The sequence below is a fragment of the Oryzias melastigma genome, linkage group LG24 (genome assembly GCF_002922805.2).
Source record: "Oryzias melastigma strain HK-1 linkage group LG24, ASM292280v2, whole genome shotgun sequence".
Lineage (NCBI taxonomy): Eukaryota > Metazoa > Chordata > Actinopteri > Beloniformes > Adrianichthyidae > Oryzias > Oryzias melastigma.
Genome location: NC_050535.1, coordinates 1,165,477 through 1,190,872, shown reverse-complemented (window position 1 = coordinate 1,190,872; position 25,396 = coordinate 1,165,477). Strand labels below are relative to the sequence as shown.

Below are 25,396 nucleotides of genomic sequence, written 5' to 3'. Positions count from 1 at the left end.
CATCCATCATCCATCATCCATCCATCCATCCATCCATCCATCCATCCATCATCCATCCATCCATCATCCATCCATCCATCATCCATCCATCCATCCATCATCCATCCATCCATCCATCATTCATCATCTATTCATCCATCATCCATCCATCATCCATCCATCCATCCATCGGTTGTTAATCTAGGTTGTAAATCTATAGATTGTTAATCTCCAGAAATAGTCGCACATTATATTTTTTCTCAGAAAAATGTTGAAGGTTTGAGTTTCCTTCATGACCAGATTAATCTCTCTGCAGCTCCGCTCTGCAAACCAACACGATGGAATTTAAAGAGTGCGTCTGCAAGCATAAACGACTGTGCTGTCATTGTATATTTATGAGCTTCTGCTTTATTCATGCTCAGTGCAGGAACTGTTATTTTCCAGCTGATATGCTCAGAACGGATCTGGATCTGGAACGGATCTGCGCTGCATTTCTGTTGCTGCACGTTTGTCGTCCTACAGCTGTCAGTCATCGTAAACCCGCCTCCTCTTTGCTCCTCTCACCTCCTTCACCTGATCCTCCTGCTCCTGCTCCCACTCTTTTAGCTCTCAGGTCTTATTTATTCATGCTTTTGGGCCCTTGCTGCCATTTTTAGCCGCCTGCCTGCAACACTTTTTAAAAAATTAACCGAGTTGACAAGTTAACAAAAATAAATGAAAGGCGCCGGAGCTCTGCTGGGTTAATGCTGAAGGACTTTTTTTTTTTGGCTTTTATAGTTTTTAGTGACTTGACTCCTAACAAACAGACACAGTTAGTATTTAGTAAGATGGCAGGATTCTGGTGATGCAAACAACCTCCAACAGTTTGTCTATTTCTGTTCAGACTGAGTTGTAGAGATTGTCATTGAGTTGTGTAACAACTGCAGGTCCAATAAGTGAACAATTGCTGCAAGATGATTCTCGTAAATTGTTGTTTTGATGCGGTGGAGCTGACAGAGGCTTGGTGTGTTGTGCTGCCATCTAGTGGTTGGAGGTTTAAGTGGAGCACAGAAGTAAGATTTCATTGCCACAAAAAATATTATAATTGATTTATTTCCCATCAATCTACTGTTTGATAGGCTAGAATGCACATTTAGGTTCAGTGAATACTCTGTGTGAACGGTATTCTAAATCTGTATTTCAGCAGCTCATGTGTTTATCAAGGATGATGTCATCTTTTTTTTGATTAATTATGATACAATAAACCAAAGAAAGCTGCAATGACTGCATTACATAAGTGAGAATGAATGCAGGCAAAGAGAAACAGGTGCAACCAGGTGAGTTCACAAAGTAACCACTAGATGGCTGGATACGCTAGCGGGTAAGCCCTTCCCAATATGGCTTCCAAACTTTTTTTGTTGTGGTTAAATTTAATACTTTTTAAACATGGAAAACATTTTTAACTCAGGAGAACCCGAGACATTTTTTTCTGGACTTTCAAAGTTAATAAGAGATTTTTTTGTGTATTTTTGGGGTTTATGCTGCAATTAATAGCAGCCATAAAATAATGAAAATATTAATAATAATTCTTTTTAATTGAGCAAATTTGACCCTGTCAGTTCTCCAGGTTAAAATGTATTTTTTTGTAATTTATTTGTATATATATTTTTTAAATAACAAACAAAATTAATAATCATAAAATAAAAAACTAACAAAATAAAACTAATAACAATAAAGTTAAAAAAGAATAATTATTTCAAATAATAATAGTATAATTAAATGTCAATAATAAAAAATAATTAGATACAAAAATCCTTAAAAATACAATTCATATAAAAATAATTTCAATGTTTTCAAATAAAAAATCTATTCAAATTCAAAATGATAATAATAATAAATAAATAAATAAATGGAAATCATGTAAAAATTAAAATAAATTATTCAAATAATAATAATTATTATAATTAAATTAAATTAAAAATACTAATAATAAAAATGTCTTTTTTGACTGGAGCTTTTTGTGATTTTCCTGTTTTCACTGCATTGTCAGGTCAATCTGGACAGAGTTTGTTGCTACATATCATAGAGCTGCTCCTCCTACACTTATGAATGAATGCTGATTAGCAGGATTATGCTAATTTGGGACATTTATGAACTTTATTCATTAAAATATGAACCATACCCATCTTAAGAGGTTCTGATGTCAGATTTTTGTTTATTAAAAAGCAGCAGCTTTTTCTGAAAAAGCATTGATGTAAAATCTTTAATATAAATCTATTGATAAATTACATTTAATATGCATATTTATAAGTATTTTAAGGATGATTCTGTTAGGTTTCTGTACTCTTCTCCTCTCTCCTCCTCGAGGCTGAATTCACTCATTCAGTTCAACGAGGAGTTCAGAGACGCAGATGGGACTCCTCAGTCTATGGTCTGTTTGGAGTTTCTCCTAAACCGACGTGCTCTCTCCTCCTGTCGTCTCTGCAGATATAAAATAATCCTTTTAGTGTGAAGAAGGTCAGGAGTCAGAGCTGGAGGGTTGAACGCGGTCGGAGGGGAAAACAGTCCGTGTGTACACAAACACACAAACGCGTCACAATCGAGCCTCATTAGGGACGTCAACAGATGCTGCTGCGGCGCTTGATTACTTTTGGATTACTCTGTTAGCAAAGTAGAGGATTAGAAAACGGAAGTGTTTACTCCTGCGCTCGATCCTCATTGAAATGGACAAACAATTTTAATCCAAATAGACGTTTTTGAAGGAAGTCCACAAAACTACAATTCCCAGAGTTCCATTCTGTCACATCCGATGAATGAAAAGCCCCAGATGTCCTCAATGGATCCACAAGGAGTTCCTTCAGTATCAAACAGTTGTTTGGAGGGATTCAGATTTAGACATCAGGAGGATGTTTCATCCAGTTCCAAGAAAGTGTTTAAATTCCGTAGTTCCTCCTTAAATCTTTCATGTTTTTGTTTTCCTGTCAGCGAGCAGAGCATCTGCCAGGCTCGAGCCTCCGTCATGGTGTACGACGACACCAGTAAGAAGTGGGTTCCCATCAAACCCGGCCAGCAGGGATTCAGTCGCATCAACATCTACCACAACACTGCCAGCAACACCTTCAGAGTGGTGGGCGTCAAACTGCAGGACCAGCAGGTACCACAGCATCCCTTCACCAGTAACCCAGTTTGATTCAAATCATTAAAGTCTTTCTGTGTTTATGAAGCTCCTGTAGGATGAAAGTTTGCCACTATGAAACGTTTTCGGATAATTTTTGTAAAAATAGAAAAAATCATTGAAGAAAAGCTGATCTCATGATTGAGATGTTTGACAGATGATCTGACAGTGAAGTCAGTTTTACTGCTCGACTTTTACCAACAGAGATTCTACAAAACTTGGTTTAATATGGTGAATCAATATGGTTTAAAAACGTAGAATAAAATGATCTTTTAGCAACATTTCTAAAGTAAAAACGCGCTCTTCTGTTTACATCCTGTCGTATCCTTAAAGTTTTCAGCTGCCGTCCAAACATAAATAAACTTGACATTAGTGAGCAGGTTTTGACGTTTAGACTCCTAGTAAGGATTCTTTCAAAATAAAAGTTCTATGGTACAGAGCGCCTAAAGGGACATCGAAGTAAAAAAAATAAAATAAAAAGTGAAGTTAAAAAATATATATATAAAAAAAATGAAGTGATTTTTATACTATCTGATGCATACCAGATAGTAACTGAAAGAAACATGTCTTTTCCTAAAGATTATAGTTAAATATATATATATATATTTGTAAATTGAGGTAAAGAAACAATTTTTTTTCTAAAAGAAATGATGTATTTTTTCCTAAAAGTTGAAGTAAAACATTTTTTAACCTGATTACTATCTGTTATGCACCTGAAAAACAAATGTTTCTCTAAAAATTGAAGTTGTAAAAGAATATTTTAAAAACAATTAAAATTTGAAAAAAATTTAAGTTCTTCAAATTGAAGTAAAACAAAGTGTTCCTGATTATAATCTGGTGCACACCTACAGAGGAGGATTAGGGCCACTGAAAAAAAAAGCCCATGAAAAATTATGACTTTAAAGTCAGAATTTTTTTTCAGTGGCCCTAATCCTCTTCCGTAGGTGCACACCAGATTGTAATTGATTTTTTTTTTTCTAAAAACTTGGAAGTAAATTTTTTTTCCTTTTTTTCCATTTGTTTAAAATTTACTTTGTTTTTTTTTTTTCAATTAGAAAAAATTCTGGTTACTATTTGTTGCGCACCAGTTAGTAACCAGACTTCTTTTTTTTTTTAATTTCATTTTTTTTTGTCTTCAGTGTCCTTTCAGGAGTTCTGTACTATAGGAGAGTTCTGCAGAAAAGGAAGACAACAGCTGATCGGTCACTGAGTGACAGTTAACACTTTCTAAGTTACAGCAGTGACTAAACTCTGGACGTAATTTGCTGCTGTTGATGTTTTTTTTTTGTCAACTGGTGACATTTTTCCGTTTTTCTTTTTAAATAAATCCCAGACTGTGTTGAACTGTTACTGTAATATTAAATCTGTGCTGTTTTAGATGGAGAATCCAAATGTTCTTCATCTTTCTGGCACATTTAATCATCTTATTTTTTAGTCAAACCCGTACTTTAAACACTAATAAAATGCCAAACAGAAGAAAATATTCTTCCACTTTGTAAATAAAAGAAAATTAAAAAAATGTTTTTGAAACATCAAAAGTTCCTTTTTTGGTCTGAAAAGATTGGTTTAAAACTGTCATGTGTTTAAATCAATGCTCCTTTTGCTTCCCAGGTGGTGATCAACTACTCAATAGTGAAGGGTCTCAAGTACAACCAAGCCACTCCCACCTTTCACCAGTGGCGGGATGCCCGGCAGGTCTACGGCCTCAACTTCGCCAGCAAAGAGGAGGCCACCACCTTCTCCAACGCCATGCTCTTCGCCCTCAACGTCCTCAGTGCTCAGGATGGAGGTCTGCTCTCATCTGACTCAATATTACTCAGAATTATAAGGATTAACGTTTATGCTGCTGCAGTCAGTGACTCAGCCCCTCCCACCCTCTCTTTGCTTTGCCCCGCCCTCGTAATCCCTAGCCAATGAGTGAAGAGATCTTTAGTCACATGGTTTTGTTTACATGCGTTAGTTCGGAACAGGACATTCAGGTAGTCTGGATACAGACCAAACACAAGGTTCAGGACTTGATCCGGATTACACGCTAAGGCTTCAGGTTTCTATTTATTTACTTATTTAAATTTAGACAATACATATTATTCAGTATTTTAGTATAGCTAGCTAAAACTTATGGATCCTTTTTAGAAGTTTTACCCCATAACTGAAGGATTAGAGACATGCTGTTCAACATAAAATACAAAATGAATCTGTCTATAATATGAACTTAAACACAGTTCTGGAGTTTGATCCTTTTGTGAACCTGGAGCTCCATTAAACCATCTGGACGACTGAAGGAGCCACCAGTCCTCCAGCTGAGGAAGATGGAAGTGAACATCCTGCAGATGTGAATCAATTTCTGTTTCAAAATAGATAAAATCTCTTTTTTGAGAGAGACCTGGCCAAGAAGCACAAAAAACATGAAAATGTGAAAATAATTGGGATTAATTAGAGTTGTAGAGTGTTGTGAAAGAGAGTTCAGTGTTGGATCTGAGGAGTCTCTGTGGCCTTCTAAACATGACAGATATTGGTCATTTTGATCTAAAACACGATAAAATGTTTGGTAAACTGGTGGAGTTTGTAGACTCCAAGCTGCCGTTGGGTTTCATTACCTGACAGTCGTCTCAGTGACATCCAGCCAGACAAACCCGACGTTTTGAAACCCGATCCAAAGATGCTCGCTGCACTGCTGCTGCTGGTGTGGGTTTACTCAAACATGACACGCGATACCGAGGCGGGGAACGAGGTGAGGAGGAACAAAGAGGTGGAGATGGACAGAGGAGAGGAAAGGAGGAGAAAAAGAAGGATAACCGAGGCAGGAGATGGTCAGGAGGGAGTGGGTCTGTCAGTGTCTGTGCCTCTGCTACAACCGCTTCCTCTTCTGCACCATGTCATGTAGGTACTTCTTTGGTTTTCGAATTATTTCCATGATGTGTGACTTTAAAAATGACAGAAATGACAGTTGATTGGATCAAAAAGTTGTGAAATAGTTGATATTTAAATGGAAATTTTAGCTTTAGACAATAAGTCCGGATGCCTCGACTTCAAGACCCTGTAATAAAATCAGTTTACATCGTATTAGAACGCTCATCTGATTCAAGACCTTTGACTTTAGTTGTTTTTATCGGAACATGAAATTCTAGATCTGTCTTTAGTTTCTTCCCTTCCAGGTCAAAGCGTTTGGAATATGTCTGAACTTTCTGAAAGATCTCAGCTACTAAAGGGGCTTCTATCAAAAGTGGGAGGAGCTTTGACCCTAAAAGTGAAGCCATAAAACCATCAATAAGACGGAAATTTTGTCCAAGCAGAAATAATACCTGTTTTCCTTTTACAAACCTTTACAGAGACCACACGGTGCCGTTTACTGACCATCTAATCCTAAAGCTGCACTGGTAGCGGCGTCGAGTTTCAATGTGAGGTCAACGTAAAGGTCAAAGACCCAGCTTCGGGCACGTGATGTTTTCAATGACTCGATCAGTGGGTAGGAAAAATAATCCAATATGGCCGCTCGATGCCAGGATTTCTTTGTTTTAACTTCCATCCATTTTCTTAACTTGCTGTGATTTCCTGAAACTGGTCCTGGTTAGTGTTAGAAGAAGGCGGGATACACCCTGGATAGGTCGCCAGCCTGTCACAGAGCCCCTGGTACTGAGGCGATCGCTAGCCAGCCACCCGGTGGACAGTGTAGCGAGCTAGCAAGCTCCACCATAACCCAGGGTCCGGCAGAGCTAACGAGGTTCCCCGCTTAGGTTACAGCAGAGCTAGCAAGCTCCACCATCCAGGGTCCAGCAGAGTTAGCAAGCCTCGTCGCCCAGGGGTGAGAAAAGATAACTATCTTTCCCCGCTCTGGATGATGCAGCACAGAAATTCCTCCCCCTGAGCCACAGACAGACGGGACTAACATTTAAATCGCCCGTCATCCAGATGTAGCTCCTCCAGGAAATAGTAAAACTCTCCGCTCTGCGACCGTCTGAATGATCTGGTGAGCCCAGACTCACCAACATGCTTGCTGGTGCATTTGTAGAAGTCTCCAAATCGTACAAACCCAAGCTACTCGCTCAACATCATCCATGTTTTCCTTGGTGTAATAACAAATGAAGTCCAGATAAATGTTGGTAGCGTAAGCTTCTCATTTAAGATTTATGAAGAATCACAAAAACGAAACACTTACTGTGTTTTACGCACTTAAAAAATCATTTTTTGTCCTTTTTAAATTGCAAAACACCTTACAGTTTAATTCTGTTGCAAAAAGGGTTGAGTTTAATGTAACATGCAGCGGTGTTGGACTGTGGGCTTTTTTTGTGGTATTAAGAAGTTTGGGAGTTTTTTTTGTTATTTTTTCCGTGCTGTGTTACAAATGAGTCCTAGAGTTACTGTTCAAAATCTGACTGATGTACAAATGTATCTTTGACTCTTTTGTCTCACTTAATGTATCTTATATATCACATCAGATCAAAAATATGCACCTTAAATTGCAGAAAATACGACATTCATGATGTTATTCAGGAAAAAATAAACTGCATCCACTGCTTCCTTGTATCTTTTGGGAATGAGAGATGGTTTTGGTGTCTTTCAAAGCAGAAAAATGAATCCAAGAAGTGATGGAGTTGAACCTTCTAAGCAGCACAGCAGCCACGTTTAGACATTTCAGAACCAACATTCAAACATTTTGTAGTTTGGTCTTAATTCACTGATATCCATGAAAAATGTAATTACTTAAATTAAAAGACATAAAAAAATACATCCAGACTGTTGTGGAAGATCTATAACTTTCTAGGAAAATATGTATTTTGAACAGAATTGTATTTCAAAATAAGAGCACTTTTAAACTCTGATATAAAATGTTTTTTCTGATCCGAGTTCAGTCAGATTGAAGGTTTATTGTCTAACCGAAGCAGAAGTCTTCTTGTCATGTTTTGAATTAATTAGCCTCCTATCAGGGTCTCCATCTGCACATCTCACTAATGATGCTGCACCAGCCTGACTGCAGGCAGCTTGTAGATGGGATCAGAGATATTTCTGAGCCTCTCCCAGAGGTGTTTGTTCAGAAAAATAAATGTGTTTCTCCACACTGGATCATTTTTCTTCAACAACGGAGAGGTGCGTCTCTAATGGAGGAGTGGAGAAATAATCAGACAAGTCATTAACTTCCATTTACCGAGAGGATTAAGAAGCTCCTCGTTTAACGTGTCTCATTAGCAAAGAAGAAAGGACTCAGCGACTCGTCGCTCTTTCATCCTCCGACCTGAACTGACACTAAACTTTGATTCACTGGTGTTGGATTATGAGATGAATCTGTCTCCTCTCGTCTTCAGGCCCAGCTCTCCAGCGCCAAGTCCAGAACGGCCCGTCTTCAGATGAGATCGAGGCTCAGAGAACGAGGTGAGACGGGAGGAAAAACTGTTTACAAGATCTGATCCAAGAGATCACAATAATCTAGACCTCACCAGCAGGTAGAAACTTAATCCGCTGGATTATGTTGCTAATTGGATTATAAAATGCCATCTGATCTGATCTGGGAGGATTAGTTTTGGTTTCCTTAGAAAACACTGATAATATTGCCTCCATCACCAGCAGCTGACTCAGCAGTCAGCTGCTGGTGATGGAGTTCACCAAAAACTCAAAAACGTGACAGAAGTATGACAGTATTAGGGTCAGGTTACAAACAGAAAAACATTTTTTATTACGACTTTTAGCCTCGTGAATTTACCAGAAAAAAGTCTGAACTGTTAAATTGTGAGAATAAAATTGCATATTTATGACTTAAAAAGTAATTGGCTAAATTTACGACTTTTTTCTTGTAAAGTTTTAAAGTCGTATATTTATTCTTTAAATCTTGTAAATTTATGAGAAAAAAATAATACATTTACAAGATTTAAAGTTGTAAATGTATGACTTTAGATCTTGTAAATCTACAAGAAAGGAGATAAATTTGCAAAAAAAAAAATTATAAATTTACAAGAAAAATGTATAATTTTACCAGATTTAAAGTAATAAATTTACAAGGAAAAAAATTGTAAATGTACGAGAAGAAAAGTATTATTTTACATAATTTAAAGTCCTAATTTACGGTAAAAAATAATATATTTACCAAAAAAAAGTTAATTTACAAGAAATAAGTTCCAAATTTACAAAATTTAAAGTAATACATTCATTATTTTAAATATAAATATTTAAGAGATTTAAGAGAAATTTACAGGAGAAAAAACGTAACCTATAAATTTACTTTAAATTAACTTTAATAAATTCACAAGACTTAAATTTGTACATTTTTGAGAAATAAATAAATAAATTTACAACAAAAAAGTCGTAAATTTATGAGAAAAAAAATCATAACTTTACAAGATTTAAAGCTGTAAGCTTACAAAAAAGTCGTAAATTTACAAGAAAATGGTCATAAATTTACAGGGGAAAATTTTAACTTTACAAGATCAAAAGTCATACATTTATTACTTTAAATCTCGTAATTTTTTGAGAAAAAATATTGTAAATTTACGAGACAGAAAGTCGTACATTTATGAGAAAAAAAACATAAATTTTGCCTATTACTTTTAGATTCTTAAACATGTTACTTAATTATTTTAATTTAACAGCTACACATTTTTTACTGATAAAGTTATGACTTATAAGTCTCAATTTAAGGAAAATCCAGTTCAGAAAATTCTAAAACTATGAATTAGTGATTTCTTCTCTGCTGCCCTCCTCAGGCAGATGATGGAACAGCAGCAGCAGATGCAGGCTCACATGGAGCGGGAGCGCCGCTCCTCCAACTCAGGTTGGAAAAACCCAAACTTTTTCAAAAAAACAGGAACATGAAGTCTAAGTTGTCCTCTCTGCTCTCCAGGTTCTCCGTTCCAGGGCCACCCTGCCGTCCTCTCTGTGGCCCCTCCGGTAGTTCCTCCCCCAGCAAACATGGGGGGTCCTCCTCCTCCTCCTCCACCGCCAGGCCCGCCGCCACCGTCAGTAGGGGCATCTGCTCTGCCTCCTCCGTTACCGGCTGGAGGAGGCGGTCAGGAGGACGACGGCCCGGCACCGACCGGTCTGGCCGCCATGATCGCCGGAGCCAAACTGCGACGAGTCCAAAGAGTGAGACGCCGGACTTGACCTTTGATTCCATGAGAGGATTTCCTCTGATTCGTTCTCTCTGCTCTACAGTCGGAAGACGGCTCATCTTCATCTTCTGCAGGCAAAAACGAAGCCAACCGGACGAGCGGGGGCAGCGGGGGCCTAATGGAGGAGATGAATGCCCTGCTGGCGCGAAGGTCAGAGTCCTGAACACAGCGGTCCCTGCAGACCTGCTGATGTGACCACTCCCCTCAGGAGGTTCTGACTTGAGACTTTCTGTTTCTCCTAGAAGGAAAGCAGCAGAGAAACCGGAGGACGCTCAGAACGTAAGTGACGGATCAGCAGAGCAGGATGAAGAAAAGAGTCCTGACCGGCGGAGCGGAGGAGAAAATAAAGAGTCCACGTCCACCTCTGAGCTCAGAGATCCTCACTGATGCATTTCTGTGTTCTCCTCCAGGACGACCCAAACTCTCCGTCTCCCAGCACTCGCAGTGGACAGAGCTGCACAGGTCAGACGCTCTACACCCCGTCCTCGTCCATCCCCAGTCCAAATCTGCAAACTCTTTTCTTTCTCTGCTCTCCACAGATGGAGCCAAGAAACCGTGGGACCGAGCTAACTCTGCAGACAGGTCGATGGTTTCAAGGTAAGAGCGCCACAGATCACCTGAATCGATGACATCAGAGCTCCGTCGTTCACCTGTCTCTGGTCCTGCAGACTACGAGCTGCAGGCGGCAGCATCGACGCCGACTCTTTAGACCTCGATAGGATGAAACAGGTAAAAAAGGATCATTTTATCTCATTAACTTTAATGTTTGGTGACAAAGTTTCTGAAATTCTCCCGACTTCATCATAGGAAATCCTGGAGGAGGTGTTCCGTGAATTGCACAAAGTGAAAGACGAAATCCTTGATGGTACGAGGTTTTTTTGTGATTCTAAAAAAATTTTGCTCAATCCAGATTTGGATGTTCAAACTGGGATCTGATTTGAATTAACCTAGCTGCTATGAGTCTTTACAACCACCAGGGGGCACTAAATGAGAGCAGTAGTTACTGAGAAAAAAATAAAAATAAATGATTGATTTTTAAAAGATTCTTTTCTACTTGTACTTAAAAATTTTAACATAATAATAAAACAATTTAAAAAAACATTATAGAAACGTATTGAGTCTAACTCCATTTGTAATAACACACCAAAATAATAAAAAATAAATGTATTAGGAAAGATTATGCAGATGAAGGATAGATTCTGACATATTGAAATGCATAACCAGCTCGGACTGAACAGTAATATTTATTCAAACTAATCTAGGCAGTAAAATGACTCGAACTCGAAATATCATAGTTGCTTCAACTCTTTTCCCGGATCAAAGAAGCAATCCATTCAATCACGAAATCCAGAGAGAGTGGAGTATCTGTACTTATATACAAGCTTTGTTTTAGGGACGTGCAAAACTTAAACAACCAAAAAATGAAAAACATTATTTTTTTGTGAAACTATTTTAAAACGTTTCTTTGTAAAAACAGATTATTTTCAATTATTCTATTTATTTTTTAACTAAAGTAAAACAAAAACTACCGACTTTCCTCCATCGTCTTGTAGTGTGTCCGTCGTTAAACCTTCCCGACGCTTCGTGATCATTAGTTCCTACTTTCAGAAGGTTCCACCAAAATGTTAAAGTAAAGCGAGCATTTTACAAACAAATATTTTAACTTTTAAATATTTTGATGACATAAAATATACGACATAAGAATATAAATAATAGAATAGCATAAATAAGGTATTTTAATAACAGGGAGAACAGTTTTTACTTTATTAAAAAACAATAAAATACATAAAAAAATATGAAACCTGCAAAAGAAACTCCATAAATTATTCTCCTATTCAGTATAGAATTACATAATTAAAACCAGTGGATTTTATATATTTTTTGTTGATGTGCAGGTCGCTTAGTATTTATAGTGTGTTATTTTCCTGTTGTCTTGTATTCAATATCAAATATAAAACCTTTATAGGAGTTTTTAAATGTCATATTTGTGAATTTTTAATATTAAATATTGTCAAGCTTGTTTTGAAGATGTCAAAAAATATATAAAATATACTTTCATGTTTTACTTTAGCGACAATTTAATGTCTGATCTAAATTGTTTTTTTTTTTTTTTACTTGTTTTCTCTCTTTCAGCCATTAGAAATGAACTCAGTCGAATTAGCACGACATAATCTCAGAGAGCCCCTCCCAAACAAGCACCTCTTGTTGGGAGCCCCCCCAGCAGCAGCTGCTGTGGCCCTGAGGAGGAGGAAGGAGGAAGACGAGGCCCAAACTGTGACATCTGCTCATTGTGCTCAGCTGCAGCGTTGCCGCAACTCTGTTGCCGCAACGCCTCACATGTGTCCGTGTAAACTCTTCCCCGTTGGTTCTGACAGAAAAGGCCTGACCCGGGCTCCCTGTCGCACTGTTCCTGTCTGTCATTCCCCCGTCTGTCCACAACCCAAAGGAAATTTATAAAAACCCAAATATTTTTGCTTCTTTTCAAAAAATATGTTTTAAACTGTTATTGCGTTGTTATTACTATCATTAAAACAGTGTGATGTGTGAGCTTCAGTGGAAACGATGGGAGATGAAGAAAGAATTATGATAGTATTAATGATGTTCGCTTTAATATTGCACATGCCTATAAGTCTGTCTGTTTTCTTTTTTATAAGTGTTGTTTTATTTGTGATTTCTTTCATTATCTGGCCTGATTTTTTTCTTTTTTATGTAACATTTTTGCCAACATCATGTGTGCAGCCACAGTAAAAAGAAAGAAAGTAAAAACAACAACAAAAAAAGGAAAAAAAACTTTTGGAATACTGGTATCTTATTAACAAGAAAGAAAGGAGAAAAATAGAATATTTGTGATGTTGAAATGTTTATTAGCTGCAAGGATAATATGAGATATTGTTAATTCTCTCCTTTTATGAAAAAAGTGCTTCCTGGTTTGACAAATGGAAAAAAAACTTATCACGTTTAAAACAAATTCAAATAAAACTGTGAACGTCTTGATAAATTGGGAAGTCTCTGTGAATTATTTGAAGATGTTGATACATTTAAAAAAAATGTATTCATTCTAAAAAATAAATACATTTAGTACTGGAAAGTATAAAAGCTTCATAAAACAATAAATAATATTTTTTTTATTTTTAGTATTTAATTTCTAATTACTTATTAATAAATATTAAATAAATAAATAAACAACCCCACCACCAGACGCTTGGATTGTCTGAAGTCTCGCGATAGTTCGAACGCCTGAGCATAGTGGCGACGAGAAGTGTTGTGGGACGGAGCGGGCCGAGTGTTTGTCGAAGAAGAGGGCGCAGAAACGGGGGCAGCCGCAGAGCAGCTCAGCGCAGGGGGGTGTGTTCAGCGTGTTTGTCCGAAACGGGAGCACAACACGGCGTGGATGAAAGAGGCAAACTGGCGGATTTCAACATGGCATCCGGAGATACGCTGTACATCGAGACAGACGGCTCGGAGATGCCGGCCGAGATCGTGGAGCTCCACGAGATAGAAGTGGAGACGATACCGGTGGAGACCATCGAGACCACGGTGGTCGGCGGAGACGACGACGACGACGAGGACGACGACGGGCAGCCCATGATCGCGCTGCAGCCGCTGGTCACCGACGACCACAGCTCCATCCACCACCACCACCAGGAGGTGATCCTGGTCCAGACTCGGGAGGAGGTGGTCGGCGGGGACGACTCGGACCTCCATACGGACGGTGGTAGCGGATTTGAGGACCAGATCCTCATCCCGGTCCCGGCTCCGGGGGTGGAAGACGAGTACATCGAACAGACTTTAGTCGCCGTGGCTGGAAAGAGCTCGGTGGGACGAATGAAACGGGGAGGCGGCGCAGGGGGCAAGAAAACGGGCAAAAAGAGCTTTTTGAGCGGCGCCGACGGAGGAGGCAGGAAATGGGAGCAGAAGCAGGTGCAAATAAAGACTCTGGAGGGGGAATTCTCGGTTACGATGTGGGCATCGGGTAAGTAGCGCCGGCCCGGCCGCGTTCGCCTCCTCTGTTGCATGAGGCCTCATTACCAGGGCGTTGTCCTGCTGCACCAGGCTATTTCCTGGAGTGCTCCGTCGCCCCGCCGCAAAAACCCGCACTCAAAGCCGTTTTTCGGCCCCGAGTCGCTCCGTCGCCGAAGCGAAATGTTTTTGTTTTGAAGGGAGGCCATGTTTTAGGTGTTGCTGGGCGCCGCCATATTCCCCGAGACGAGTAAGTATGGCGGCGGCCCCGAAAACATGGCGATAGACGCGGCCGGGCAGAGATGGCGGCGGTGCTCCGGGCACGGAGACAGCTGGATCCCGCAACCTGCAGGCCTCAGCGCGCCGCCGCGCCGGATCCACCGCGTTTAGAACCGCTCCGTCCAGCCGAACGGCGACAAGACGACCGGGGAGCGGTTAATACAACATTTATTTGCGCTTCTTTTCGCCTCACGCGGCGGAAAGGAGCGTTTAGCGCCCGACAGACAGGCTTTGAGAGGCGGGAAGGCGGGGGGCCATGCTCCGCCGGGGAGCGGGGTTAGAGGTTAACAGCTTTTGTTTCTACATTTTTAAGATGATTTAGACGATTTTGGAGCAAAATATTTAAATTTAGCTCCAAAAGAAGCAGGAGTGATTCCTCTTTTTTTATTTTTAGTGCTCTCTGCCGGTCAGCGGAGAGAACGTTACTGCATCAAAGCAAACAAATTCACTTTTGTGTGTTTTGCCACAAAATATTCAAATAAGAAGTGACTATTTTTTAAAAATGTTAGCTATTATTTAGGACCAAAATAAACTTTTATTTCATTCAAATGTGCTTTTTGCCCATATATATATGTATATGGCACTGGAATTGATCGTTGTTTATACAATAATTCAATTTATTTCCTTTTTATGTAAAACAAAACATCTTTGCTCAATTATATCACAAATATCTATATTTATTTTACAGTAAAAATAATGTTTTATTATATATTTTTTAATCAGAAAATTAAATTATTCACATTTTTCACCACATATCTAATTATATTCAATAGCTGTCCATTTTGAGTCAAACATTTTGTGTTTTTATTGACTTTAAAAAAAGTAGAATCCTTATTTAACTTCCACAGAGGAACTCAAACGGTGGGTTTGTTGTTCTCAGTTTTCAGTTACTTGTGTGTTTATGTCATCATAAAACCAGTTAGACCTTTTCTTTCCTCGCCTGCTGTAAACAAATCACTTTCACCCTCACTACTGGGTTCATCTGCTATTAAAGTGATGTCATTTTTTTATTTTTACAAAATACAACTATAAAAAGAGGAATTCGATTGAAATTCTGCTGGGTGTACCTGACAAATAGTGATCAAGAGTCTAAAAAAGTAAAAGCCTCATGGGTGCTTAATTAATTACTATCCAGTTTGGCATTTTAAACAAACCCGTCTTGTTTTAAAAATAGTGATTCGGCCCCCGGAAGCGCGGGGCCAAAGTACCTCCAGTGTGTTATCCGTTCAGTCTTTGTAATGTGTTCCTAGATGACAACAAAGACATCGACCACGAGTCGGTTGTGGAGGAGCAGATCGTCGGGGAGAACTCCCCTCCGGATTACTCCGAGTACATGACGGGGAAGAAGCTCCCGCCCGGCGGCATTCCCGGGATCGACCTCTCGGATCCCAAACAGCTGGCAGAGTTTGCAAGGTGAGCTGACGGAGAGCAGCCCTGATGCTGATGCTGCCACCGCCGTGTTGAAGGCTTGATTTTATTCAAAAATTTGATCTTAATGTTTCTGCTCTCAAAAACCATGATGTTTAAAAAACTGAATGATCAGTAATCACACAAATGTATAAAAAAAATCATCCTCTAGGGGGCAGCATACACCTTCATAATCTGGTTATGCAGATTTCTGTAAACATTTTGGAATATTTTAACATTCTTGCAAAATAAAAATATTGAATGTTTGAGTTGATTATAAAATAACCTGGAATCTAAACTTGATTTCTAAATTCCTCTAGTGATTAAACAATATGGGCTCAGAATAAGACCTTAAAGACATCTTTGCACGTAAATCAAGTTTCATCATAACACCAAATAAATCTTGCCAAAAAATGTTGTTTTGTAAATATGTGCTTGTAAAAATAATTTCTAGTTGTTTTTTTGTTTGCAAATACTAAGCTAAAACTGCAAAATTGTGCTAATTGTTTCCCCGTCTTTATGATTGGATTGCCACAAATCAAACTGTCCAATCAGGTTGCTTCCTGCTGTCCTGCCCAGCTGCTGACTTTAAGGTGAATTTATAATGAACAAGAGGAATGTACTGCAGACAGTTTGGTTGCAAAGAGAAATTCTTAAAAAAAAAAAATTGGAAAATGTGGAAATAAAATAGGAGATGCTACGATTTTAGCAGAAAATAGAAGTTTTCCAAGTGAATCCTTTTAGATGCCAATCTTTATGGCCTCATTTTGAGCCCAAACTACAGCACTTTGCTAAAAAAAAAAACACAGACAAATAGATAAAGTTTTTTACTAACTGGTGGTAGGGCAACACAAACACAGACACGTTGCCCAGAGGTAGACGGGAGCAATTCTGGTGGCGCTAATCGCCCAGAAAGACGGATAGGATGTCAGAAATCAAGCGTCTTCGATCTGTATTATTCAGGAAGTTAATTCCCGAGTCCTCATGTTTTGCTTCATCATCCCGAACAGAATGAAGCCCAGAAAGGTCAAGGAGGATGATGCTCCTCGGACGATAGCCTGCCCTCACAAAGTGAGTCGTCCGTTCATCCAGAATCTCCCTGTGTTATGGAAGCATCTGATGTTTGTATTGGTCCTCCTGCGTCCAGGGCTGCACAAAGATGTTCAGGGATAACTCTGCCATGAGGAAGCATCTCCACACCCACGGACCGCGCGTCCACGTCTGCGCCGAGTGCGGGAAAGCCTTCGTGGAGAGCTCCAAGCTCAAGCGCCACCAGCTGGTCCACACGGGGGAGAAGCCCTTCCAGGTGAGACTCGTCTGCACGCCGTCGACGGTTCTCCCGCCGAGAACTAACGGCGGCCGCTCTTCTCCGCAGTGCACCTTCGAAGGCTGCGGGAAACGGTTCTCCCTGGACTTCAACCTGCGCACGCACGTGCGCATCCACACTGGAGACCGGCCCTACGTCTGCCCGTTCGACGGCTGCAATAAGAAGTTCGCTCAGTCCACCAACCTCAAGTCCCACATCCTGACACACGCCAAAGCCAAGAACAACCAATGAGGAGCCGTCCATTCGGCGGCGCCGCAGACGGGAAGGAAAAAGCTCCAGACTTTTGATTTATATGAAAAAAATCAGACAAGACTTAGAAACACTGAGACTCACATGGACCCCCCTCTTTCCCTGCTGTCATGTTGGATGAAGATCAGAGTGAAGGAGCAGGAGGTGGACGAACATCACAGACTCCTTTTTACCACAGAGATTAGTAAAGCACTGCTTCATTAGTGTTTGGTTTCGTTGCACCCCCCTCTTCAAGTGTGCACATTGTACACTTTCCTCAGGCTGTTTGGTAAAATCGTGACTTTTTTATTTTTCTCCTTCAACCTGCCGTTTGTTTTCCCACGCTTTGGGTTTCCTCAGACACAGAATAACCTTGTATACTTGTATGCTTGTATTAAAGTAGTCATTAGAGGTGTGATTTCCAGTGGTATCCGCTTAAACTTTTAGTCATGAGTTGCTTTTGTTTTCACGGACGAGCGGGGTCTAAAGGGCGGCGGCGTGGAAGCGCGCGCCGGACCGATCGCCACTTCTTTGTTAGAATGTAATGTACAGATGTCGGCCATTACCCTCCTTTGTTGGTATTTACACTCATGTATCCCAGCAGCCCACAAATAAAAAGGCTCATTCCAACAGAGCAGCTGTTGAACCTTTGATTCTGATCGGGAAAAACAATCCGGTTTTGGTCTCGATCTGATCGTACTTATTCACAATGATGCCAAAACATTAAAAAAGTCGTTTTTTAGGACCGTTTCTGAAGGATTTTGTTAGAAATTCACCTCTGAGTTGATGTGGGCGGGGCATTTGGTCTGCAGTAAGCCAGCCTCACTTCCCATCATCAACTTGTTTCTCCTGCTAGTTTACAGATTCTCACAACCTCTCGACTCTCAAGCATATCGGGACTATCGTTCCAAACTGATCCAAACAAACTTGTTCGCGGATCTATTTGCGTCAGAATGAGGCGGAGCTAGGAGCTTGTACATCACACTTTTTCGGCACTTTTCGTCCGTTCCCGATTCATTTGAATACAAGAAAATACTCAGAAATTGAGTTTTGTGTCTTCCACCTTCAGGATGAATCCATAAACAAATCTTTAAACAAAAAAAAATAGTTCTTTCATCAAACAGTTTGACAGCACTGCTGTAGATGGAGCCCATACAACTAGAAAAACGAATAAAATCTATAAAAAAACATTAACTCGATTTTGCCTTTTGATTTATTTATTTTTTAGCACCATCTTTATTAATAAACACAATTAAAATAGAAGAAAACGCTTCACATTAAAGGCTAAACTTAAAAACAAGCATAATAAATGAAAGCTTAAAGGTAAAAACATAAAACTTGAACATAATGTTTTTGCATCAACTGTGAAGGTGTTGTTACTCCAGAAGTTCTCGTGTGAGGCTACAGATCTAACCTTAAAGGGAAACCAAACCCCAAATCAACCCGTTGACCTCTATAAATGGGGGTTTAAAAGTGCCACAAATAAAGTTCAATCTAAATAAAGTTCAGCCTAAATTACAGAAGGGGTTTATACAAGTATACTCCTTGTGTGTCAGAAGGTCCAGAACGATCGACTCTAACAGTAAAATCTGTCCAACTCAAGAGGCCTTCAGCTCAGATCTGTCTGCTCAGCTGTTGATCAAGTTAAACAAAAATGCAGAAAAAGAAGAGGCCACGCCCCCTTTTAGGGCAGTTTTTCTGATCTCGACATTCCAAAGATGGCGGTGGTGGTGTGATGGTGTGGGCCTCAAGCTTAATTCTGGGTAATGTTTAGGATTCTTAACTTTTTTTCTCCCTAACATGATTTTTGGGGCTTTGTTAAGCTCCAGAATCCGAACTCTGAGAGTTCAGCGAGTCACAAATCCGAATCGGGGTGGATCTCGTTGCCTCAGGACTTCCTCTAGTCATGCGTCTATTTGTGTTTCTGCTCGGCCAGCAGGACCGGCAGAAGTGAGTGTGTCAGCGAGGATGCTGTGTGGCCTGACGGGCGGCCCTGCGACAGACCTGACCTGCCTCTGCCGCCCCCTGCAGGCAGAACGCTGCAGGCGAGCGCTGTCCATGGTGCTGATCTGCGGTTTCAGACTACACAGCAGAACTTTGGGCCTTCCTGAGACCAGAGCTTCTTCTGCGAGTGGAGAAAAGCTGATTCAAGCATGATTTGACCCCTCCAGTTCCCGCTCTGAGGGAGCACTTATTTACTGCAGCGTTTGTTTGGACTGACAAAGACAGGGGAGAGAAAATGCTCTACTTGATATGCAGCTGAAGTCTGTCAAGCCTCCAACACCTGCTCTCTTTCAGCCGCTTATTTCATTTTCGCTCATTTCTCCCTGGACTCCAAGCACATCTTTTTTTTTTTTGAAGTCTTGCGCCTCACATTTACCTGAATGTCATTGGCGTTTGCTTCGTCACGCCTCCTCTCCCTCCATGCTCCGGCCAAGTCTTGGCTCATTTGCACCAGAGTGGGATCTCAGCCCTTAAATCTCTGCTCCTTTTATGAAGGCAGACAAAGGTTCACGGAGGAGACTGAACTTCTGAGGATGATATGATTGGATCTACACGCTGAAAACTGTCATTTCAATGAAAAAACCCTCAAATTATTGGGTTTAAAGACGAACTAAAGCATAAACTTGGCAGAAGAAAGCCTCCATCCTTTGTGATCTAATGACAGCCTGTCATCTCGCTGAAGTCTTCACGCAGTGAAACAAGTAATGATTCCATTCCATCCAATCTGCAGGTCAAATCTGCTGAAGACACATTTAAATCTCTTTTTTCCTGCTCAGGGCACAGCAAGAGATGCTATTTCCATGCAGAAAATATGTTGCCAAGGTAACAGAGGAGAGAGGGAGAGCGTGTGAGCGAGCCCCCCCAACACCAGGACTGCTGCTGCAGATGTTAGAGCTCGCTGCTCCACCCTGCCAGCATCCACACCCCCTCCCCATCGCCATCGTCTGACTCTGCCTTTGAATCCTCTAAATGTCAAGACAGCTGGGGTTTATTTCTGTCTTCCGTATCTATTTATTTTTCTGCAGGAGTGTCAGAAAGCAGAGGAAAAAGAAAAAGCGGGATTTCACCCCCTGTTCTCGCTGCTCCTCGTCGCTCTGACTGTCACACCTCCGAGGCCTCCTTTTCCACGAGTCGCTCTCCACTTTTTCGGTCGGCCTCCTGGATCAGGTGATCTGGCGTCTTCACTCACAGCCTCGAATTTACATCCGTGACCTGACTGTAATCACACGCCGCTTAGAGGAGAGGATTCAGATCAGAATCAAACAGACGTAGTGGGGAGATTCCTGTTTATTTCACTGTGTGGGAAAATATAATGATCTGACCTTTCTTTTTTTTCTTTTTAAAAAGACTTCCTAAAGAGATATAACATTTTTTATTATATTTTAACACTTTTGCTTCACAAATAAGTAGCCAGAATATGTGATCCGTCCTCTGATTTATCTGTAGAGGGAGGCTGCTCCGTTCTGTAGCAATTTAAAGGTTTTTATTCACATTTTAATCACAAATATGGACTAAAAATGAAACTACAAGCTTAATTAACCACAAAAGGGGTAGTTTTTGGTGAGGTAATCCAATAGACAAATACAAAAAGAGAAGTTAATAAAGTTAATAAAATTAAATATACATAAAATAAAAGAAAAGTTGGGTCTAATATAAGAAAAAATGAGGATTAATTGAAACTAAACCACACACTTCTATGTCAACTGCAGATTTTAGATTTATTGTAATCAATATTTGTCTTAAAAAATATTTTAATGAATTTTTATGTGTTAAATTACCGTCTTTTGAAATTATAGTTGGAGTACCCCAAGGCTCTTTCCTTGGACCCCCCTTTTTTTAATTCAGAGGATTTACTAAATGTCTCCTGAATTGACAGGAATTCTCCTGCTTTGTGAAATCTAGATAACAAACAATCACGTTTCCACATTTTCCCTAAAAATTCAACCTTAAAGGTCACATTTACCGTTTACGTTAAAGAACCTCAGATTGTTGATGAACCTGAACGTCTTGGTGACGTCATGATGGATCCACGAGGAAGTGTCACTCCACAAGAAAATTCTAAAAAAGTTCTTCTGGTCTTTGTTTATTTACCACAAACTTTCTTAAATGTTTATTTTTTTAATTAAAAGGTAAGTTTTCGGTTCATTGTGGATCATTTCGATGAAATTGTTCAATATTAACTTTTTTTATTGTTATTTATTTGTCATTTTGTAACTTTCCTCTTACTCCAGTATTATTATTACCTGTTTTATGAATCGTAGCTAAAACAAAAGCAGCTGGAATCCTGTTTCTTTAATTACTGCAGTAACGTACCCACCTGTTGGTCTCATCACCTGGATCAGGTGTGCTCAGGTAATCAGAACACCTGAGTCAGCAAATAAGCAGCAAAAGGGAGGAAAATGAGTTCTGGAGAACAGGTAGGGATGAAGGTCTTCTGAAGATCCAGCTCTATTGAGAATATCTGGGCCACTTAGAGAGGACTTAAACTGTCTAATTTCTTCATGACTTGTTTGTCTGGATCTACAATTTGTTTACAGAAAAGAACCTAAAACAAAATGAAACTTCTGACTTATAAAATCAAAAAACTGCAAACAGAAAAAAAGATATAAAAAAATCCTGATAAGAAAATCTTTGTTACATGTTTGTTGTTTTGTTAAGTGTTAGAAAAAAAGTAAAATATTTAAGACTTTTTATTTAAAAGTCATTTTTGTCTCAGTGAAATGTCACTTGTGTCTTTCATGAAAAGAAACATAATTATCACAGGAAATCAGACAAAAAAAAACAGATTTTTTGCTTTTTTTCTCTGCAGAAATGTGTCTCAAACCTCGTTTTCCTGTAATGCTCACATTTGCACCGAGTCTCTAAACGTGAAGCGGTTCCGTCAGCTTCACCTCCTCTGAGGATCAGACGAGCGCTGGAGGCCTTTCTGCCCGCCTGCCAGCATGTGATCCTCACACAGCCCACTCTGCATGACATTCATGTGGAATGAAACACTGTGGATTGATAGCGCATCTTAACAAGCCCCACTCTGAGTAATAAACACGATTAGCACCGAGAAACTCTGTCACGTCCTAATCCTCTCTGAGCTGGTTATGGACGCCCTGAAGCCTTCGCCGTTCTGAGAGCGGATGGGAGAAGCGAGTGACTGCAGACGTTAAGCGGCGTGTAAATGTTCTGAGGTGGCCGCGTGACGGGACGCTGAGTAATGTCCCACGACATCCCAACATGATCGGCCCTTTTGGGGCCCCCCTCCACCTGCAGGAGGTAGACAGCCTTGACTGCTGTGTTGCTCTTTCTAACTTAAGGGGCAAACCGGGGCAAGATCTGAAACGTTCACGTTCTTTCAGAATTTTTCAGATGATTTAGGACAAATTTAGGCAAAAAAATCACATTTCTTTACTCAAATTAACCAGGATCAGACCAAAAAAGCAATTTGAAAAAGATACTATTAGTGATGTAGAAACTACGATGGGCGGGGCCTCAAACTCCTGCTCTGCCCCTTCTAATGCATCCATTCCAAAGACTTCCAGAGAGACTGAAGTCCATCAGTCCTAGAATGAAACCTGCAGAAACGTATAGATCTACAAGGAATAGAAGCTGAAATGTCCTGATTGATGTCAAAACCTTGAATCTCATCTGCTGATTCAGTTTAATGTTTATTTGTTAAAACTTCCATTAAAAAAAGAAATTCTAATATAAAAAAATAAAAAAGATTCAACATTTTCTAATGTTTCTGTTAATTAAAGACCCACTCTGATAACATGTTCATGTGGCATTTTTCTGATGATTAAATGGTTTCAAAGTGTTCCCGGTGGTCTTTTAATTATGATCATCTCGTTTTTAGCCAATTTTTTTCTTTGCCTTTTAAAGTGTTGCTTTCTAGAACATAGTTTCTGCAGAGCGGCAATAGTTCATTGGAAATTTGCCTCTGACTTGTCATCCATAACTCTCTGTTTACACGCTCTCCAGCGAGCTTACAGCCCCTAACAACCCCAACCAACAACATTACTGTTGCAACAAAAATTTGAGTTTGTTAGAAATTCATCTCTGAGTTGTGGGGGGGGGGCTTTTGAAGCAGAGTAAGCCTGCCCCCACTTCCCATCATCCATCTGTTCATGACGTTCTCTGAGGAGGATCTGGTGGCAGACAAGATGGCGGCTGAATATCACTAGTCCAGAAGAGGAACATCAACACTCCCTCTCCTTTTTTAATCAATACAGTGTTTACCCTCTTTTGAGATATTTTAAGCACTAAATCGTTTATTCACATTCGAAAGTTTGAATAAAAGTGAATACAACTCTGAAATCTTGTGGAATTTCTGCTTCCGGCTAATGATTTTCAGCTGATGTCTTGTCTGCAACCAGGTCCTCTTGGGTGGTCTCTCACAGCTTACAGCCCCTCACACCCCCAACCTAACATCAGCGGCTCAACAAAAGCAGCGAGAAATATCGTACAGTTTGGATCCAGATTCCATGAAGAATTGAACAGGAAAACAAAGACACTAATGGATCTATTTATCTGCAAGTGGATGAATCCCCATGGAGCTCAAGGCCCCGCCCACTGTATTTTCTACGTCACAAATACGATCTTTTTCAAACTGCATTTTTTTCGTCTGGTGCTGATTTATAAAAAAAAAATAGATTTATAAAAAAAAAATACTCAGAAATTCAACTTTTTAATATTAATTTTCTTTATATATGTCCTCCATCATCAGAAAAAAACATGTTAAAAAAATTTTTTATCAGTTGTTCTTTTGGAAAAATAAGCTCAAACTGTACGGCTGGATTGCTCCAATATTGCTCGCCATTTTTGTTGCACAGCTAACTTTAGGTTGGTGTGAGGGGCTGTAAGCTAGTGGGAGTAAACTAATGAACTCCTGCAGAAACTATGTTGTAGAAAACGACACGTTTTTAGGTTTTTGACTAATTTTAATTAAAATTCCACTGCACTCTTTGAAAACAGATCAAACGTGACAGGAAGTGGGTCTTTGAGTGAAAGGATCTGTGAGATGGTCGTGTGAGAGGAGGAAGAGGAGGAAGAGGAGGAAGAGGAGGAAGAGGAGGAGGAGGCAGCTGTTCCCGGAGCGTGGGAACCGCTCGGGGGAGGGGAGGGCGCTTTAATCCGGGTTCACGTCAAAGCTAATCTGGTGTGATGCTGTGCCACCGGAATCACCCGTGATGCCGCACCGGCCGACGCCCGACCTTCACTCCAGACGCCGCAGCCGTCACCGAAAGAGGACAAAAGCTTTGGCCGGCTAGGATCTGCGCACGGGAAGGTGCGGCTTCATCATCTCTGTCGCCTTTAGTCACGCGTGTGTGACAGTTGGTGCTGAGTAAACAAGCAGACCTTTGAGCGCGCCAGAGATCTTCATCCAGACCGCCGTTTGTAATAGTGCATGGTGTTTGGAGCTTCCTCGCCATAGATTTTAGACATACTCTCATGTGTCCCCCTCCCTCCCCTCCTGCAAGAACAATGAACGCCAGCAAAGTGATGCCTCATGCGCCACTTTGACTCACAGGGCCTGCTGTGCAGAGATAATGAAACACACAAAGGTGTTAACAAACTTCCTGAAGAAGCTTCAATTAATCCTCCTCATTGCTCCTCTGTAGCTTTCGCGCTAATAGGCTCTCCATCTGCCTGAAGTGGACGCTCTTTAAATGCTGACCGCTCTCCAGAGCCCCACAGGGAAACGTCCTGTGATGCGATTGTCACTAAAGCTGTCCTGGAGGAGTTCTGAGGATCTCCAACACTGACTCCATCCTGTTGGGATGTGTCTTGACCTCCAGCTGAGCTCTGCCTCCTCTTTCATACTGAGTTGCTCCTCATCCTCACTCTCTGCTTCCATCGTTTCCTCCCTGCATTGTCTCCTGTCTCCCTCGGTCTATTAATAACTTACTCCACCAGCAACCGATCCGAAGTTCCTGCAGAATAATGGATTCAAGCGCTCAGCTGCAGCCTCTG

General features: G+C 40.3%; 2 protein-coding genes and 1 long non-coding RNA gene across 6 annotated transcripts in view; all 3 read left to right on the top strand.

Annotated features, from left to right (window-relative positions):
- The window catches only part of evlb (Enah/Vasp-like b), a 31,271-nt gene extending 18,043 nt beyond the window's left edge, over window positions 1-13,228 (top strand). For 2 of the 3 annotated variants that reach the window (XM_036210553.1, XM_024291140.2), the window contains exons 2-13: window positions 2,944-3,112; window positions 4,745-4,922; window positions 8,434-8,500; window positions 9,826-9,893; window positions 9,963-10,204; window positions 10,274-10,380; window positions 10,473-10,509; window positions 10,641-10,692; window positions 10,770-10,827; window positions 10,899-10,959; window positions 11,038-11,095; window positions 12,364-13,228. In XM_036210553.1, the coding sequence (XP_036066446.1) occupies window positions 2,944-3,112; window positions 4,745-4,922; window positions 8,434-8,500; window positions 9,826-9,893; window positions 9,963-10,204; window positions 10,274-10,380; window positions 10,473-10,509; window positions 10,641-10,692; window positions 10,770-10,827; window positions 10,899-10,959; window positions 11,038-11,095; window positions 12,364-12,401 (1,135 nt within the window). In that variant the 3' untranslated portion in view covers window positions 12,402-13,228. The remainder of the gene's footprint in view (window positions 1-2,943; window positions 3,113-4,744; window positions 4,923-8,433; window positions 8,501-9,825; window positions 9,894-9,962; window positions 10,205-10,273; window positions 10,381-10,472; window positions 10,510-10,640; window positions 10,693-10,769; window positions 10,828-10,898; window positions 10,960-11,037; window positions 11,096-12,363) is intronic. The other variant, XM_036210552.1, reaches the window with a different exon arrangement.
- A 212-nt stretch (window positions 13,229-13,440) lies between these two features.
- Window positions 13,441-18,065, top strand: yy1b (YY1 transcription factor b). Of its 2 annotated transcripts, none has more exons than XM_024291141.2 (5): window positions 13,441-14,203; window positions 15,720-15,882; window positions 16,887-16,947; window positions 17,024-17,182; window positions 17,252-18,065. In XM_024291141.2, exons 1-5 carry the CDS (start codon window positions 13,651-13,653, stop codon window positions 17,432-17,434), a joined length of 1,119 nt encoding a protein of 372 aa, XP_024146909.1. In that variant the 5' UTR covers window positions 13,441-13,650; the 3' UTR covers window positions 17,435-18,065. The 2 variants fall into 2 exon arrangements, with proteins under 2 accessions (XP_024146909.1, XP_024146910.1); XM_024291142.1 differs by having other exon boundaries at window positions 13,442-14,203; window positions 15,732-15,882.
- Window positions 18,066-21,577: 3,512 nt separating this feature from the next.
- LOC112157994 lies at window positions 21,578-23,159 on the top strand. Its single transcript, XR_002921255.2, has 2 exons — window positions 21,578-21,852; window positions 22,245-23,159. It is a non-coding gene; the product is annotated as an uncharacterized LOC112157994 (long non-coding RNA).
- Window positions 23,160-25,396: the final 2,237 nt, after the last annotated feature.

What these genes read in the sequence shown, in the direction of transcription:
- yy1b (XM_024291141.2), top strand. Translation starts at nt 13,651, where the DNA reads ATGGCATCCGGAGATACGCTGTACATCGAGACAGACGGCTCGGAGATG. An exon ending in GGTTACGATGTGGGCATCGG is followed by an intron (nt 14,204 to 15,719) that starts GTAAGTAGCGCC and finishes ATGTGTTCCTAG; the next exon opens with ATGACAACAAAGACATCGAC. An exon ending in CAGCTGGCAGAGTTTGCAAG is followed by an intron (nt 15,883 to 16,886) that starts GTGAGCTGACGG and finishes CATCCCGAACAG; the next exon opens with AATGAAGCCCAGAAAGGTCA.